We start from the raw sequence: 19,422 nt of genomic DNA on the forward strand, positions 1-19,422 counted from the left end.
GAAAAGCAAAATGAATAATTTCTAGTGACATTCTCTTTTTCACAGTCTCTGGAGGAAATATGTCTCCATTATACTGCAAGTGTTGCTCATTTCTTCCCTTCCTGCCACCAGTGGTGACAGTTTTAGACATCATCACACACTAATAGAGCAGTTAAAACAAACGGACGCATAGATTATCCACCTTTCATATTACACACCTGCACATTAATGGACCATTTACAGGTAAGGACACAGATTCATTTAAAACATAAAACACGTGAGTACTGACTCACAGTAAATTGTAGTGTTTCACATTTTTGCAGCAATTTTCATTGTACCAGCTCTGTTTTTACAAGTGCTCTTCATTAAGAAAGTGCCCTGGATAATGAGGAGCATCACTAACTTATTGTTTGCCTGCTGGTCTGTGAAACCTGATGAAACACGAACTCATGACAAACTCATGAGGTGGGCCTCGTGTAGTCCCGGAGCAGCGCAAACACTCTCTGCAGGGGGGGCTGCTGTCTTCCCTTCGTCATCCTGCAGTTTATTTCAGTGCAAATATGGAGCTCCATCTGAACGAAGGGAGGCAGAGAGATGTCTTGTTGCAAAAAAAAAGTGCAAAGGACTGACAGGTTGTCCATGAGAGTGTAGGCAGGTTAGCTGTGTAGTCCTGTCCTTGCAGCACATTGTGACAAGGAGAGTATGATCAGCAGTTCGTTCCATTAATAGGAAGTAGCACGTTTTCATGACTTTTGACCTTAATCCGTCGGAAGCTTGACCTTTACCCTGGGCCAAATAACTGCCTTACAGAGCCCTGATGTCCCACTTCCGGCGGGTAAATCCATTAATATGTCTTGTTGCTTCAGTCCCCCACAAGAGGTTACAAACTTTGAATTAGAGACAGTTGGGTGGTCACATTAGTTCACACATACATCTGAGCTCTCCCTTAAATTTACATTTTACATTTCTCCATTGAGCAGAAACTTTTCTCCAGAAAGACAGACGCAGACACAGGGTGGTCAATGCACAGTTTGCGTTTGTGTGTGTCTGGTACGACCACGTTGCTGGTTCACATTCCTCAAGTAGCTGCCTGGAGAAGTGAGGATCGAGTAGCAAATGGATGAGTTGGAGACCCTTCTTGGATGTGGAAGGGATTCCGAAGCTGTTCAGTTCACCCTTGATTCTTTAGGATCACAGTCATATCACTCTATAGTGAGCTCACCCTGCTCAGTCAAGACACTCTTTCTCTTCTGCAGATTTCTGTACTCTTTTAATAGCAGACATCAATGTTGTTTCTGCTCTCATTATTACAATAATATTTATTACAATTACTACTCCTTTTCCAAGCAACTATGGAATCTTTTACTGTAATGGAGGTACAGCGGAATGGATTGGGCCGTTTGGGAACAGGGCAGGACTTTGTGGCCTGCAGGAAGGAATAACCTGCAGGAGGTGCCATCTGCTCGCTGTTTTGATGCCTGGCTGTCACTGTGTGACAGTAATTCAGCTCATGAGTGCTCATTCAGAAAGATAGCGGTCAGCGGCAACCCAAACCTGCAGCCAACCCGACCGGCCCATCCTAGTCCAGCCTGGACCTTCTTTATGGAGAATCCTTGCTTCCTTCACTCTGGGAGTTCAGGGATTTTCTCCAATGAACTCAGAAGCAATGCTTTTATATGTTGGCTAGGCTGTCAAAAAAGCAATATTTCCTGGGGCACGAAGTTCCTAAACATATAGTTCAACAAATAGAACATATTTGTTGTTTTCTAGTATTCACAGAAGCACTGGAATCCACTTTGCCAAAATTACTGTCACAGAGCCCTTGGACAGCCCACATTTACATCATTTTCACACTTTTACTCGGTACAGACTATATACAAGACATTCTTTAACGTGCTCTGAGTTAAATAAAAGCTACATTCCTTATACAGTGAACTTCATTACACATCATACTGAATATGTGAATTTCTTAGGCACCGTCTGTAAATGTAAATGTAAATCTATTCTGGCAACGTGATAAGAATACACTTTTATTGGATTGGTGGTCATTTGTCTGTTATCTGAAGGGATCTTTAGCAAAGAGTTTGATTTGCCCCCCCCTCCATATTCTTATTAAATTACAACCACACACACTGCCTGAAACCACTTGGCCTAAGCAGGGTTGCCGCAAACCTGAGCCTAAACCAGCAACACAGGGCACAGGACTGGAGGGGAAGCCACACCCAGGACAGGATGCCAGTCCATCAAAGGGCACTCCAGGCAGGACTCAAACCCCAAACCCACCAGAGAACAGAACCGTGCCCCACCACAGCACTGCACCATCCCCTCCTAATTACACACACACACACACATTTTCAGAACCGCTTGTCCCATACGGGGTTGCAGGGAACCGGAGCCTTCCCAGTAACACAGGGCATAAGGCCGGAGGGGGAGGGGACACACCCAGGACGGGACGCCGGTCCGTCGCAAGGCACCCCAAGCGGGACTTGAACCCCAGACCCACCGGAAAGCAGGGCTGTGGTCCAACTCACCGTGCCACCGCACCCCCTAATTACCACCAAGATTCTCGTAATTATATGGACATATTTGGCAAGAAATTGCATCTTTTTTATATGGTCCACACCAGAAACTGCTTTTGCAAATGTCTTGTGTCTTAAGTGTTTAACTTTCTTCAGATTGAAAGGTTAACATCTGAAGTGCATGATAATTCAAATGAATTTTGGAATAATGACTATGTGTTTTGGAACCTTTGCCCTTGCATTGTATTATGTATGTATACTCTATGTATTTTCTTGTTTGCTGCTTCTGTCTCTTATGTTGTTGTTATGATGCCTAAAAAATACAATTACAAAATGATTATTTAAAAAAATACATTTTTGTGTGACCTGTTTGTTAATTGATTTTGTTCTGTATTTTTCAGAAGAAAGAATGGCTCTGCTTAAACTGTCAGACTCAAAGGCTAATGTGTGGAGCCCTGGAGGAACCCCTTCCTGTTCTGCCTCCATCTGCAGTGCTCCAGAAAACAGGTTCTCCCCAGCACCAAACACCTGCCAGTCAAGAGCAGCCGTTACAGAAGAAGGGCCAAGGTCAGCACGCTGACTCCAGGTTAACAGGTCAGCAGCTGCAGCAGAAGCCTCCAGAATTTCAGGTAGGAGGACTACTTCCCCCAGCAAAGCAGCCAGGTACTGCTCCTCGGTGTCATACTTTGTCCAGTTATTCTGCAAGGTGAGCAGTGAGACTGAGAGAGAGGCAGCTGGTCAGGGAAAAGCACAGAAACATGCTCAAAATGGAGAAGGAGACTTAATTAAAACTGTCTCCAAGCAAGTGCTACTGCTTGATTAATGCCACATTAACAAGAGATGAGAAGCGTGCCAAAGAGGCTCAGCGATTTAGAAATTACACTGAGTGGATGATCCTTTTCCTTGTGTCTGTAAACATCTTTTTCATCAATACAGCATCTCAATATCTTTTTCGTCTTGTTTTTTTGTTTGTTAGTTATCAGTAAGCGGTTCATTCCCCAACAATAATGAAATGTCTATCTTTAATGCTTTTTATAAGTTAAAGCTTATAAAGGGTTGCAATTTTATCCGTTTTTGTTATTATTTATTCCTTAATTTAAAGCTTTTCTTCAAAGCAGTTTAACATTGTTAGGTATGTATAATAAGGTACTTAGAATTATTTACCCATTTACACAGTGGGGAATTTATACAATATTAGTTCAAGGTAAGTAGTGTGATCAAGGGTACCAGTAGCAGGTATTGGAACTAGAGGTTTCTTATTGCGTGGTGATGACACTAACCACTGTGCCACCTGCTGCTGCTGGTTATTTGTAATAACCTATGACAGGAGCACTTTGTACAAATATCCTTCATTCGCTTACGTGCACAGCATGTTCATTCAGTCAGAATCTCCAATAATGGTCTCTTCCATGTAAATCTGCCTCTCCCTCTCTTCTAAATCTTACTGGGTTGTTTGGAGTAGCTCCCTCTCTGCCCTTGAGTCTTTCTCAACAGGTGTTCCACAGGGCTCAGTACTTGGCCCTTTAATTTACACAGCTTCCATTGGCTCTGTCATTGCCTGTCACAGGTTGTCCTACCACTGCTTTGGAGATAACACAGAGCTCTTTGTCTTTTTCCCCCAACCAACACAGACAAATCCTCATGCACTGAAGTTTTTCTGTTTGACATCTTTGCCTGGATGACTGTGGAACACTGTGGAAAGTTCATGTGGGTTGAAACCTTGGCCACCTTAGCAAAACACTTCTCTTTGAATAACCCTTTCTTGTTCTCTCTCTGTACATCTCAGTTTTTCTAAAACTGAGATCCTCAGTTTCTCAGCAGCTCCTGCCACCCGTTAAGAGCTCTCTATCACACTGGACGGCCAAGAGCCTGGGAGTAACAATCAATTGTCAAACTAATCTTGGATACCACTGTAGGAGTTCAACTGACTTGCCAAGACATTCCTATGTGTCTTCCATTCTCGTCTCTTTCCACTGGCTTCCTGTAAATCAAAAATTGGGTATCAAAGGCCAAAAGCTGTTTTTGCTAAAATTTCAGAGAGAGAAAATTTCAAAGAGAGTTTGCAAATTTAGGGATGCTTGTATTCATAAAGGGTTAGGTTTTTTGCATAGAGATACTATATCAAAACACTATATGAAATGTATCCTAGGGACCTTTATGTAAATGGATCCATGAGAGAGTAGGCAATATCAGATCACCTCCTACCCAGTTGATTTCTCTGCACATGCATGCCACCCCTATCCTGCCGTTAAAAATGCAAGATGCTGAGATACTTTATTATTGGTCATACTTTTGGAATCTGTGCAGTACTGTCGGTCCCTGGTGCAGTCTCTACTTTGAGAAGTACATGAATGTGCAGGATTTTATAAATAGGATGAACTGTGCTTTTAGCTACAACACTTAGAATGAAATGTGAAATATGACTGATATTCAAGTTTTTTCTTTCCCAGGAGACTAAGTCAAGCACACAGAGCTTGAGTGATACAGGTTATTCCTCTGATGGTATCTCAAGCTCCCACAGTGAGATCACAGGCCTGGTCCAAGAGGAGGAGATGAAGCTAACCAAGGGTGAGGTCCATGAGCACAGCCTCCCAACCCACTCTGAGGTCCCCAAGCTTGAAAGCTCCAAAGAGTCATTGCTCCAGTCTAAATCTGACCCAAGGCAAGAATTGAGCAGGGAGCATAGACCCAGTGATGGTGATGATAAGAAGACACGGCCACGGTCTTTGTCCATCAGCCAAGATGGCTGTGGCTTGGATGAGGAGTTGGGTGACATTAGAGAGGAGGACAACAGTTTACCAGACTGGGAAAGACGGCATAACCACAGAAAGCCACCAAAAGACCTGACAGATGAAGACATCATGAGAAGGCACATTTTGGAAATGAGTGCTGATGAGGAAGAAAACAATGAGGATAAAGAGTACAGCTACCAAAAGCTGAAAAAGAGCCCAAAGCACGGTGGTGATTTAGGGAAAGAAAAACGGCGCCTGAGTCATCACTCAAACAGCTACGAGGAGGAGAGAAAAGGAGCCACCAGAGCCTTCAAAGGTACTGCAGAAGATGAAGATGATGATTTGTTGACTTCACAAGGAGGTCTGCGCCGATTTAAAACTATCGAACTGAATACTGCAAACAGCTACAATCGTGATATGGAGCTCAGCAATGACAATGATCTCAGCTTGGACCGAGAACCTGAGCTTGAGATGGAGAGTTTGACAGGCTCACCGGATGAGCGTTCAAGGGGAGAATATTCATCTACTCTCCCTGCAACTACACCTAGCTACACTTCTGGCACATCTCCCACTTCTGTGTCATCTATGGAGGAAGACAGTGACAGCAGCCCCAGCCGCAGGCAAAAGTTGGAGGAGGCCAAGCAGCAGCGGAAGGCTCGCCATCGCTCTCACGGTCCACTTCTTCCCACCATTGAAGACTCATCTGAAGAGGATGAATTAAGGGAGGAGGAAGAACTCCTAAGAGAACAGGAGAAGATGAGGGAAGTGGAGCAACAGAAGATTCGAAGTACTGCCAGGAAACCAAAAAGGGATAAAGATGAGTTGAGGGCTCAAAGACGGAGGGAGCGATCCAAAACCCCTCCTAGCAACCTCTCACCCATTGAGGATGCATCTCCTACGGAGGAGCTTCGACAAGCAGCTGAAATGGAGGAGCTTCACAGATCTTCCTGCTCAGAATATTCTCCATCCATTGACTCAGAGGCTGAGGGGTTTGAAATAATGGCTTCACAGCCATACAAAACTGGTAATTTGCCAAAATTCATGTCACTGTACTCCCCTACCGAAAAACCAACAGTTGCCTCACCTTCTGCTGAAAAACCTCTGAAAACAGCGGAACAGGTCTATGAAGAAATGGTGAGAAAAGCTGAAACACTTCAGAAGCAGCAGACACAGCAGAAGAATCTGCGAAGTGGACATCAACAGCAGTTTTCCACATATGACATGCAACAGATCACAACAAACCGCTTTGAAACTGTAGGAAAACAACTTTTGGAAGCTGGCTCATCTTCGACCAAATTACTGGAGCAAAACAATCCTCCTCTGACACCTGGAACAAGCCCCACGCAGGTTTCAGCGCCAGTGTCGTTCTCCTCTGGAGGTGAAACTGGAGCTAGAGGAGCACACAGTATGAATCCTGCGGTTGCGAGTCAAGGAAATCAGATGCTTACCACAAATCAAACATCACCTCATTTTCACCAAAGAGGAAGCCCAGCTGCTAGTTCAAGTATCTCTGGCAAGACAGCAGAGGTGACTCAAGGGTACAACCAGCGAGATGGTACTGCCAGGAAGTGCATTCCAGCTAACACACAGAAGACATCTTCTGAGCCAGTCAGTTCATCACTCACATCAAAGGTCTTCTCTTATTTCAAAGGAACCAGCCCTACTGCTTCCCCCTCTACATCTCCCACACAGAGTCCATCCCGTTCTACATCCAGAGCAAGTACTGCTGACAGCTCCACTAGGGGCACTGAGACAGGCAGCAAGCCAGTACACCGTGCTGACCATGGTGCTACCACCCCAGCACAGACACCAAACAGAAATGCTCCACCACGTCTTTCCCGACAGCAGTCCTCCCAGGAATCACCCTTTATGGTGGTCACCTTGGGGTCGGAGCCTGTCAGCCCCAGTAAGCCAGTGACTGTCAATTCTTCTACCTCTCCCCTCTCTTCACCAACAAGGCTGCGACGTCAGCCAACATTTGAGACCAGTACACCAACTTCTCCACATCCACATTTACATCAGTCTCCTCCTCAGCATAGCTCATACAAGACACAGACTGGGGAGAGAGTTATCACTGGGACCAGCACAGCAGGCACATGCAGCAGAGGATCATTGCCAGTGGAAAATATATCTCTCTGTAGAATATCAACTGTTCCAGGGACATCCAGAGTTGTTGAACAAGGTAAAATGCAAAGTAGTAACGTTGTCGATCTTAGGACTCCCCTGAAGCCAACCCCCGTTATTATGACAGAGCAGGGTATGGATTTAACATCTGTAGCTACAGAAACACGAAAATATTCCATTGGAAATGAGGCCAGTTCGAGTCGTCATATTACAGCTGTTCAGCCACTCATTATGAACCTGAATGCGCAAGAACATCCACATGTGTCTGTGTCAACACCAACAACTGTAAGCATTACAGTAGCATCATCTATGTTTATATCCCAGCCAAAACAACCTGTGGTTTATGGAGATCCTCTCCAGAATAGAGTAGACTTAGGTCAAGGAATGGGATCAGCAGTATGTCTCATTCAGAGCAAAGCACCACCCATTGACCCATCCATCCCAAAGATAGATGCATGTCTGGAAGACTTGGGTATTCAGCAACAACAACTACAGTTACAGCAACAAAAGTTACAACAGCAGCAGCAGCAGCTTGAGCAGCAGCTGCAAGCAACTTCTTTTGCCAGGTATAATTTAGCAAATCAGGTCCAGCCAATGCAGAAAAAAGACATGCTGGTGAGCCAGACCAGCAACCCACAGACTACAGTTAGTATTAGTGTAATCCCCAGGGCATCCGCTGTTCCTCTTCCAATACTGGATTCTTCCCCAGCACCTCGTGATATCTTTTGTGGGGTTCCTCTTGAGCTGAAAAATAAACCCACTGCCATGAATCTGTCAACCAGTAAATCTCACGTAATGATGGTGGAACTGGAAGGTGGTGCCTCACAAGGGGCAGCAGTGACTCAGCTGGTTAAAGCAGCAGAACCACCTCCCCAGGAGGTCCTGGATTTAACTGGACAAATTAAACCAGAGGCCCAGGTGGCCTGCTGTGATGTAGTCTACAAATTACCATTTACTGGAACTTGCAAGGGACCCTTTGCACAGAAACCAAAGGGTACTGACAATAGTTCTACTACGGAGCCCTCACAGAGTAGACAGTTTGCTTCTGATTCTCAGTATAGTGGAACTCATGTGCATGAATCCGATCAAGAAGACTTCCAATATCAACGACATGTAGAAAGCAAGATAAGTGTAAGGGAAGACCATAAACCTCAGTCCTTGCCTGCCTCTGGAAGGTTGCAGCCATCTATGTCTGACACTAATCTTTCAGTTGTCGGGATTCATCACTGTATTACAAAATCTAACCCCCCTGACCTGGCAGTGGATTTAAGCACCATGAAGGAGGCCTATGAAGGAAGCTACTTTGGTGGGGTGGGTGTGCAGTATGGATCCTACACAGATTTACGGCAGCAGAGTGACATTATAGGTCAGACATTCCCTATACGGAGGTATGGATCCATGTCAAATATTAACACAGACTACCGCTGCTCTTCACGTGATCCATCCAGTTTCCAGGAGTCCAACTTAGCTCAATATAGTGCCACCACTGCCAGGGAAATCAGTAGAATGTGTGCAGATTTAAATTCTATGGACCAGTTTGGTGGGAGATCTGGCAGTAACCCTGAGCATCTTCAGTACAGCACTACAGATGTATATGGTCTAAGAGGCAGACTCAGTTTACAGCAAGGTTTGCCATCGATGAGGCCAAATATCATGTACAGCTCTGATGGCAGGCAGACTCCTCATGGTCAAGCCTGTGCAAATTTATTCAATGCAAGACAGGCCAGTTTAAGGGCACTGTATCCCTCTGCTGTGAGAGCTGCAGATGGCATGATCTACTCCACCATCAATACTCCAATAGCTTCCACGTTGCCAATTACTACTCAGCCTGCCTCTGTCCTGCGACCCATGCAGCGGGGAGTTTATAGACCTTACCCAGCTGGAAACATGACCACAGTACCTTTGGCTAGTCTCACCAGGTTGCCTCTAATAGCCCCAAGAATGCCTCTATCTGCACAGAGACCTTACCGTTATCCTCCGCCCTGCCGTTTCCCTATGGCCTCCATTCCTGCTAGTGCATCTGCCGCAGGCACAGCACTGGAGACTCCAGTCTACCTGGGGAAGCCATCTGTGACTCCTACAGTACCCGGTACCATGCACACAGTTTCACCACCATATAGTCACCTACCTGCACATAGTGCAGCAATAGGAAGTGTGTGTACCACAGCAGTAGCAACATCTTCATCTGCTGGGATACCTACCAGTCAACAACTCCAACTCCAGCCACATCCTGAGATGGGAAATGTACAGAAGCAGCACACTCAGCCACAGATTCAGATGCAACCTCAAACCATTCCTCAAATTCCATCACAGCTGTTGCCCCAAGTAGAACCCATAAGACAAGCTCATATACAAACACAATTACAAACACACTCTGAGCCTCAGATCCAACCACACATTCAGCAACAGACTGAACTGCAAGCTCAGGCCAAAATTCAACCACAAGCTGTTCCTCAAGGTGCAGTTCAGGCTCAGGTGCTCCCTCAGACTCAGACTCAGCCTCTCCAACAAACACAACCCCAAACTCAATGTGAAACAGTCTCCCAGGCTGCAAAACCTCTAACAGTCAGTACGAGCACAAGTAATCCGGAGACGGCGAAGGAAGAGGAGCGACTGCGCCAGCAGCACGAGCAGTTGTTGCAGTTAGAAAGGGAACGTGTGGAACTGGAGAAACTGCGACAGTTGCGCTTGCAAGAAGAGCTGGAAAGAGATCGTCTGGAACTTCAGAGACACAGAGAGAAAGAACAGATGTTAGTTCAGCGTGAGATTCAGGAATTGCAAACTATAAAGCAGCAGGTCTTGCAGCAACAGCAGGCTGAGAGGGAAACTCAGCTGATTCTGCAGAGGGAGCAGTTAGCGCAGCAGAGGTTGCAGCTAGATCAGATCCAGTCACTGCAACAACAGCTCCAGCAACAGCTGGAAGAGCAGAAAAGGCAGAAGACTGCTGCTGCAGAAGCAGCTGCTGCTTCTGCAGCTGCTGCAGCTGCAACAAGTGCTCAAAGTGCTCTGCAAGGGGTGGCCATTGTTGGTGGGGCTCCCCCTCAGTCATTTTCTATTGTTTGTGACAAAACTGGTAGAGTAATTCAGAAAGACATGCCACCCGAATTTCAGAGGACACTTGGGCCGAATGTGCAGTTTTGGCAACCTTATGTTGATGGACAGGTTGTCCAGGGTGTGATCCCTTCCAGATCTTTGCCCAGCTCTGCCTCTGAAAGGTCTCTGAAGAATAATGATGAGCTTCTGGAGTCAAAGGTGATAAAAAAACGAAACTCAATGCCCCGTTTGAGAGATGGGGTGGAAGGTAACGACAGCCAGCCAACGGTAAAGAGGATTGCTGACAGTAGTGTGCAGACTGATGATGAGGATGGAGAGGAGAGGTTAATTGTGTCTCGACGAAGGAGGACCAGGCGCATTGTTGACAGTAGCGTCCAGACAGATGATGAGGACCAGGATGAGTGGGAGCAGCCGATCCGGCGCAGAAGATCTCGCTTTTCCAAGCACTCAGAGTCAAGCTCAGAGAGTAAGGCCGACATGTCCAAGGTGGCCTCCCAGAGTGTGGCCATTCAGACAACTAACGATTCTTCATGCCAGACTGAACCAGATCAGCTGGGTAGAGTTTCCCCAGCAATACACATAAGTACAGCAGAAAGCAAGGTGGAGTTTTTGCACTACATTTCTGCACCAGAGAGGACCCTGAAAGGTGAAAGCCTTGCCTGCCAGACAGAACCTGAGGCTCAGTCCCAGGGGGTAGTGATGCCCCAGCTCAATGTGCCCACTACGGTCAGTCCTTATTCTTCCAACACGCAACTGGCTGGACCTGGCGCTGCAGATGCTCTCTCTTCACGAATTCCAGGGATGACTAAGTTTGAGCGGAGGAAGCCTGATCCTCTAGATATCAGTTACCAGAACCATATGCACAGCGAATCTCTGTCTAACCTGGTTCGCCAGCCTCCTAAGTCCCCCCAGGTTTTGTACTCTCCCGTGTCCCCGCTTTCTCCCCACCGCTTGCTGGAGAATTCCTTCTCCTCCAGTGAGCGGCTGAACAAAGCTCACGTCACTCCGCAGAAGCACTTCACAGCCGAGTCTCCACAGCGCCATCAGTCTCTGCCTCGTCCAGTCAAGTGTGTGCAGCGTTCAATGTCTGATCCCAAGCCTCTAAGCCCCACATCAGAAGACCCTTCGCGGACCAGGTTCTCCTTGTATCACCATCAAGCGCTCCAAAACAGCCAGGTAGGGAAAGGCTGTGAAAACATTTACATTTACATTTGCCTTTTCATTTACTTTTACATGTATTCCATTAGCAGATACTTTCTTCAAAGCAACATAAAAATAAGTGTAAACAAAAGTGCATTTCACCTGCTGATGAACACTTAACAGCTACAAACACGTGACTGTGGAACCACCATCAGTTTGTCCAGTGTCACTGTTTTTGCTATCTATTTCCTTTGGTTTAAGAAAGGCTTCACTCAGTGTAAAGTTATAACAAGTACTAAATTTTCGCTATTAATTGTAACAAGTGGATTTAACTGACTACACATCTACTGTGTCACAAAAGGTACATGAGGCTGCATTCACCCTGACATTGCTTGTGACTCAGAATATTGAAAAGCACAATTCGAATCAAAGTAATTCAATACAAGTACTTTTGTGACCTTATACTTTCTTAAAACTTTTATTCAGTTAGATTTTTGAATGACTACTATTACTACTGAGGGGGGTGCAGTGGCGCAGTGGGTTGAACTGGGTCCTGCTCTCCGGTGGGTCTGGGTTTGAGTCCCGCTGGGGGTGCCTTGCGGCGGGCTGGTGTCCTGTCCTGGGTGTGTCCCCTCCCCCTGCGGCCTTATGCCCTGTGTTGCCGGGTTAGGCTCTGTCTCCCTGTGACCCTGTATGGAACAAGTGGTTCAGACAGTGTGTGTGTTTTTGTGTGTACTATTACTATGACCACTATTACTTGGGTAATTATTTTTGACCACTCTACCAACCTGCACTTGTCATTAAAGCTGCTGATATACCTTAAAAAAAGCTGTATGATTGCTTTTACATTTATTCATTTAGCTGACACTTTTCTCCAAAGCAACTTACTGTAGAATGTTAAGGTTAACAGTTACTTACCCATTTATACAGCTGGGTAATTTTTTACTGGAGCAATTGAGGGTAAGTACCTTGCTCAAAGGTACTACAGCCAGAGTTGAGGCTTGAGCCTGCAACCTTGGGGTCCAAAGGCAGTTGTTCTAACCACTACGCTACAGGCTGTCCCCTGTACAAACAGTCTTGATTTAATGTTTTCCAGCTTGGCACGTTGCAGCAGAGCTCACCTATACGGAAAGTGAAGAGGACTCTGCCCAGTCCACCCCCTGAGGAGACCCCTCTTCCCATCATGACCCCTGCTCTCCCCAAAATTTACTCCTCTCCCAGCACTCCCCAGAGAGTGCTCCCCAGGCCAGCGTCAGATGACCCCAAGACAGGGCTTTTGAACGAACTGAAGGTCGTAGAGCAGGAGTCCAGCAAGTTGCGAATGCAGCAGGCTGAGCTGGAGGAGGAGGAGAAGGAAATTGATGCCAAGCTACGCTACCTAGAATTGGGTATCACCCAGCGCAAAGAGACTATGATCAAGGAGCGGGAGCGGAGGGAGTTAGCCTACATGCGCTCCATAGGGGATACTAGGGACTACGTGTCAGACAGTGACCTCAGCAACTTGCATATGGTGGGAACAACCTTTGATGGAAGTGGGCTCCTTGTAAAACCGAGCACAGCACCAATGAACCAGTTCACCACAGACCAGATGATCTCCACTTCACCCTTCCTTAACTATCAGTATCCCCAGAGCCAACCTGCACCTGTGCCCCAGAGCACCCCTGTCTACCAGCAGATAGGGTTCCAGCCTCCCCAGTACCCTGCAGACTCTCAGTCCCAACCACAACCTGGCACTTTTCAGCCCCAACTTGCTGCACCATCAACCCAACAAGCACAGGCTTCAGGTGCTTTTCCAACACACAGTTTGCCTCAACCATCTTCTTACCAGACAGACTTAAGGGTACAACAGAGCCATCCAGGCTTCCAGCATTCTCCTGGCCCAACTTCTTATGCATCACAGACATTGCCATACCCATATGCAGGCCAAACCCCATACCACACGGGTCAGAGCATTTCTTTCCAGCCACAGGCAGATATGCTCACTGCACACCAGAAGCCCAGACAGACCTCACTGGCTGATCTGGAGCAGAAGATTCCTACTAACTATGAAGTTATAAGCAACCCCACTGTGATGGTCACCACCACCGGTCAAGATGGTACCTGTAATGCCGGTTATTCCTCAACAACTATGGCTGGCACTTGTGGGCAGTATAAACCACCAGAGCAGAGCCTTTCCGATTGTATCCACTCTGATGTCAGTCCAACATCAACTTATACTTCGGAGGGCCTTTATTCAAACCTTGAGCACAACATTCCACGGAATTATGTGATGATAGAAGACATCAGTGAGTTAACAAAGGAGAACATGAACACATCCTCAGATATGCAGAGAACTAATGGGAATGGTCGTTATGGGAGTGAAAGCCCTTCTATGAGGATGGCTTCATATGGCAGGGTTGATGAAGTGACTGAAGACCTGTATGACCCCCACGGTAGCGTTAAGGCCAGAAGTAGCTATCACCCACAAGGTAAGGACAGTAACAGTCAAATGAGCAGCAGCAGCACAGTAGGCATTGGGTCATCATATTACTGTGATGATTACAAGTTTTCTACTCGCACAGGGTCTGGATCAGGGCCACCCCAGAAACAGTCATCTAAGAACATGGCGCCAACGGTGTCCTCTAAACGCAGTAAACACAGGAAACCAGGCACGGAGCAGAAGATCTCCAAATTTTCACCCATTGAAGAGGCAAGGGATGTTGAGTCAGACTTGGCCTCATACAGCATCCCAACATCCGCTAGCAATAGCAGCACTGTTGCATCTAGGGCAAGGAAGCTTCAGGATGACATCACATATGGACTGAAGAAGAATGTCTACGACCAACAGAAATATTATGGTCTTTCCAGTCGGGAGGGCCTTGAGGAAGATGATCGAGTATATAGCTCTGGAAGATCAAGGTCAACTGGCTATGGAATGGACAAGGTCACTTCGAGAGATTCAAATAGCTGTCGGAGCAAGTCGTATGAGAGGGACATTGTGGAGCGTTCTCAAAGGGGACATCGCAGCAGACCTTCTGCACGAGCTCAAAACTTGGAGGAGGAGAGCCCCCTGAGTCCCGTGGGGAAACCAATGGGTGCTGGCCGAGGCCCCGTGGGGCCAGAGTTGCATGATAGCCACAATCAATATGGCTCAAGCCATTCCCTGCCTGACGTGCAGGAGCACATGAAGGACTCACAGAGGAGCCATATTTACAAGCCTGATGACCCTTACCTGGTAGATGACATGCATTGTGCTGTCTCTGATAGTGAAGGTAACTGGTGCTGAATTTTGAAGAATGTCTCAGCTTCTGCTACCTGTTCACTTTTCCATGATGCACCTGAATGCTGCTCTGTTTCAAATTACTGTAATGCATGAATACCGTCCCCAAGGGTGAAGACACATGTGCCAAACACCGCTCAGTCTTCTTTTCTGCATGTTTTGAACAGTGCCATTTGAGATGTTTTTCAAAATGGATGTTTGTGCTCAATAACGTATGGTCATGTAATGCAGAATTTTATGTTTATTTTTTGCTACATTTATTCATTCTTTTTTGGCCTGCGGTACTTTCATTTGCATATATCAAATAAGGATTTTCTTTTGCATATTTGATGTTGCATGCTTTCCTCTAACTCTCAATGCATGGATTCAGTCTGCATGCCTTTCTTGCTCATGCTCAAGAAGACTGACTTTGATTCGTGTTCGCTTTCCAAAGCATATCATTTGGGGCAGGAGGAGACAGACTGGTTTGAGAAGCCGCGAGAGGTTCGCTCTGATCGTTCAAAGCATTACGGTGGAAGCAGCCATTCGTCCACGCACAGGAGGAGTCACGCCAAACAGACATATCATGACTATGATGAGCCACCGGAAGAAGACAACTGGTCTCAGGATGACTACAGTCACCAACGCCCTTCCTCAACTACATCTCGAGATCACAGACACCATGGCACCAGCTCAGGAAGGCACTCCTCTTCTCGGCACTCTGCTGATGACCCAAGACCCTCCAGGACATCCCGGGGACACCACAAGGACCCATCAATGCGGCACGATTCTCGTGGGTCATCCTCCACACAGAAGAGAGGGACCTCTGAGTCTAGATCCACACAAGGCTATCACTCGTCTGATTACTCCCGAGATTCCTCCAGCCACAGTCACAGCTCAGCTGGGCAGAGGACGCAGAAGCAGCTACCATCCTCATCCTCCAGGAGACAAGACCCACAGGGCCCACCCTCTGCTGCTCCCAGACAGCAACCCTCAAGTCAGCAACAACGATTGACCGGCGGGGCAACACCTGAAAGGCAACAAGAAGGGCAGCCACTGGCTGGGGCAGGGGAAGGCGCCGGGTCCAGTACAACCCAGGAACAGCAGACCAAACCTGGACAGAGTCAAACTCCAGGTCTGACCCAGACCCAGTCCCCAGCCCAGAGCCAGGGCCCGAATCAACTTCAAGCTGGTCCTCAGCCTGCTACAGCAGTGAGTTCCCACCCCCGTATTTCACTTTTTAGTGGCATATTGTGTATAATTACATTTATTAATAAGTTAGGAATAATGAAACATTTGTTCACAGACAAAAGCAAAATTGTGACAAAGGTTGATAGAGACAGACAGTATGTATGACAATCTATTAAAAAGAGTTCTCGTATCATAACTGGGTCTGTCAGGCCATACATAACACTGTTGATGGGTAATTTGGGCTTCATTGTTATTTTTACCCATGATCAACCCAAAATAAACCCAGAATGAAATAAAACTCCACATCATCAGAGAAAGAGCAATAGAAAAAAATCAAACAAATTCCATCTGTGTGTAGTTCCTCCCTGTGTTTGCACTGGTTTCCTGCAAGTGCTGGGGTGTACAACAAAATACAAAAGGATGATTTCTGTGTCATAAAGGAGCTTCAAAATAATCAAAGGTGTCAAGAATCGTGTTTCGTTTCCTTTTGGATGGCAGGTGAAGACAGACCTGGCTGATGACAATTCCGCACTGGGGATGAAATCAGCAGGATCTCAGCCTGCCAAAGCACCAACTTCCGGCATTGGTGAGTCGCTGCCCAACCCAGCTTCTCTAGGAAAGGAAAACAAGAGTTCTGAGTAAACAACTGTCTAACGATGATGATCGCCAGTCAAAACTAGTAAAGCACTTAATGTGGATTCGCTAGTAAAAACTGGTCTTTTGCTGGTTCTACAGGTTCAAAGGCAGCACCGAAGCCTGGGGGGGTTGGCAGTACGATAGCAGGGCAGCCAGCAGCTGATGGCGATAGTGTCTTTTCTAAAATCCTGCCAGGAGGGGCAGCAGAGCAAGCTGGGAAACTTGGAGATGGTAAGAGCGCACAGTAAAGAGTGATAAAGGAAAACAAGAGAGCAATAAAACAAACATACTCAACAGCATGGAGCAAACGCATCATAGTAAGACCAAAACACTTCACAGCATGACACAAACCCATAGCACGGCACAGGGGTAGAAATGGGAGAACGCACCCGAACGCAGCCCTGTACACAATTGGGGGTAGTGTCGTGTCTTACAGGTGTATTAACTACACTCGAACACGAATAAAGATAAGACACGATGGATTATGTTTTCTCTTTCTTTACTGAACCACATGCAGCCATAACTCTTCTACACTTTCTGTACATATTACCTGGCCAACGAGACTCTAACCCATGGTACTAGTAAGAGTGGCCTATTAACACTTATCCCCGAGTTTTCACAATATTCATAGAATAGAATAGAATAGAATAGAACTTTATTTGCCATTTGTACATGTACACATGGTCCGGGCACATAGGAATTCTTGAGCGATGCTGAGAGAGTCAAATGTAAAAACAACGTGTACACAATAAATACTCTAAAACTTCAATAAATAAAGCTAAAATAATACAATAAATACAATAACTACAGTAAAAGAGGGAATAAATACTAAAAAAAGGATGAAATACTATTAAAAAAAGGAGGGGAGCAAATACTTTAAGAAGGGGGGGCAGGAATAAAACACAATACACACAAAGCACACACAAAGTACACAGTAAAATATCCCATGCACAGTGAAATACACAGTAAAGACTACAATAATACTGTTAATAGTAATACTAACAGGCTAATGGTTAATGTTAATAATAATAATATTAATGCTCTGATGGTTATTGCACATGTTATTATTGCACATTTTATTCAATACACATCAGGTAGTTTAGTGAAGGTTTCACATTGGGTTCCTAACCCTGACCCTCCATGGAGGAAGCCAACTCATTCAAATATAACATCTGAATAAAGAAACCAACCGTGGGTGGATCAGCTGTAATACTAAATTATAAAGGTAATAATAGCAGAAGAACAGAATGGCACAGCAGAACAGAAAGGGTTAGGGCAAGGAATGGGCACATCATGGACACGTCATGGGCACAGAACACCCAGCTGAAGGAAGAGAAAAGCACAGCACAGTATGAGCTCAGGAACGGCACTGGAGTCTCACAGTACCCGTGTACTCGGAGAAGTGGTGGAAAACAGGAAAAAAGGGTAATACTGAGTTAAACTAAACAACAAACCTTCATACAGAGCTACATTTCCACCTGTTGAACAAGTGTTATATGACAAACGGACCAAACCAGAGCTCTGCAGTGATTTTTTAATACTTAATATGCACATTTTTTATGTAAAGATAGAGTAGTAAACACAACAACAACAACAACAATAATAATAATACTAATAATAATAATAATAATAAATATAATGACAGTTAGTAATAACAGCTGTAAATCCTCCCAAATCCTCATTGCTATCTGTTTGTGTCTGGCAGCCGTATCTGCCCTCGGCAAGAAATTCACCTCCTTTTGGTGAGCAGCATGAAGGTGACACACAGCACTTCTCCAAAACAGGTATTTACAGTGTGTGTGTGTGTGTGTGTGTGTGTGTGAGAGAGAGAGAGAGAGAGAGAGAGAGACAAAAGGAGTAAATGTGAACTTGTGCAGGTGATCTTTATATACGTGACAGTACATCATTGAGGACTCCAGAGTACACCACAGTACACTGGCTCCTCGACTTACTGTATGAACACAACTGGCACCTGAAGCCTGTTCATAACTCGTTTAGTTTGCAACTCCCAGGTTGCTTTTACCATCCCTCCAATTTCAATAACCAGTAGAAATGTTTGAAAACACATTTTTAAGTAACCTTGCGCTCCATGCTTCTAGTATAGACTACGGACTGCTGCTACCCTGACTTGGACAAGCGGATTTGGGAAATAAATGAGTAGAGCAGATAAATGAAGAAAGTGCAATTTAAAATTTTAGCAAGGGTTACTGTAAGGCTGTAAATGAGAAGTTATGTATTTCAGGTTACAGTTTTACATTCTTTCTGCTCTTAAAAGTCATGGGCTCCTGTAAGCAGTTGTCTGGTGACTTGCAATAGTAACTGAGTTAAAGAGCAATGTAAGAAATACTGTATAGTCACTCACTTTGCGTATCTCAAAAAATAAATTGTCGGAAGGTGGTCAAGAATCGTCTGTTGAGTTTTATGCAGCTGCTCGAGTGATGAACATCGATGCATGAAGTGGAAAGTGACGAACTAAGTTTACTTAAGAATCACGTCTGAGGCCACGTCTCTTTCTCCTAATGTAATGAACACATTGTATTTTCGCTCTGTTAAATGAATAAATAAATGTAAATGTCGACGTATACTCTGGAAGTCCTCGATGAAGGTAATACGGCAGGAGGTGGGATTGAAACCCAGGTGCTGACTGCTGTGCCATCTGCTGATGAAAAGAGGATGAACCAGTGCAACAAAAGGATGAGTGTGATTTGTTGCAGGTGCCACAGCCCGTGGAAGAGGACATATTGCGCAGGTGTGCGGAGAAGGACATTTAAGGGCGATTCAACAATTAAAACAATTCCTGAACCCAAAT

At 45.7% G+C, this 19,422-nt stretch overlaps 1 protein-coding gene across 2 annotated transcripts in view; it reads left to right on the forward strand.

Annotated features, from left to right (window-relative positions):
• The window catches only part of LOC108931982 (protein bassoon-like), a 37,651-nt gene that overhangs the window by 14,570 nt on the left and 3,659 nt on the right, over window positions 1-19,422 (forward strand). The window contains exons 4-11 of one of the 2 annotated variants that reach the window (XM_029251985.1): window positions 2,900-3,127; window positions 4,949-11,584; window positions 12,645-14,016; window positions 14,110-14,799; window positions 15,241-15,998; window positions 16,476-16,563; window positions 16,713-16,844; window positions 18,319-18,397. In XM_029251985.1, the coding sequence (XP_029107818.1) occupies window positions 2,900-3,127; window positions 4,949-11,584; window positions 12,645-14,016; window positions 14,110-14,799; window positions 15,241-15,998; window positions 16,476-16,563; window positions 16,713-16,844; window positions 18,319-18,359 (9,945 nt within the window). In that variant the 3' untranslated portion in view covers window positions 18,360-18,397. Of the gene's footprint in view, window positions 1-2,899; window positions 3,128-4,948; window positions 11,585-12,644; window positions 14,800-15,240; window positions 15,999-16,475; window positions 16,564-16,712; window positions 16,845-18,318; window positions 18,398-19,422 lie in introns of both variants that reach the window. The other variant, XM_018748107.2, reaches the window with a different exon arrangement.

This window comes from Scleropages formosus, chromosome 5, assembly GCF_900964775.1.
Source record: "Scleropages formosus chromosome 5, fSclFor1.1, whole genome shotgun sequence".
Lineage (NCBI taxonomy): Eukaryota > Metazoa > Chordata > Actinopteri > Osteoglossiformes > Osteoglossidae > Scleropages > Scleropages formosus.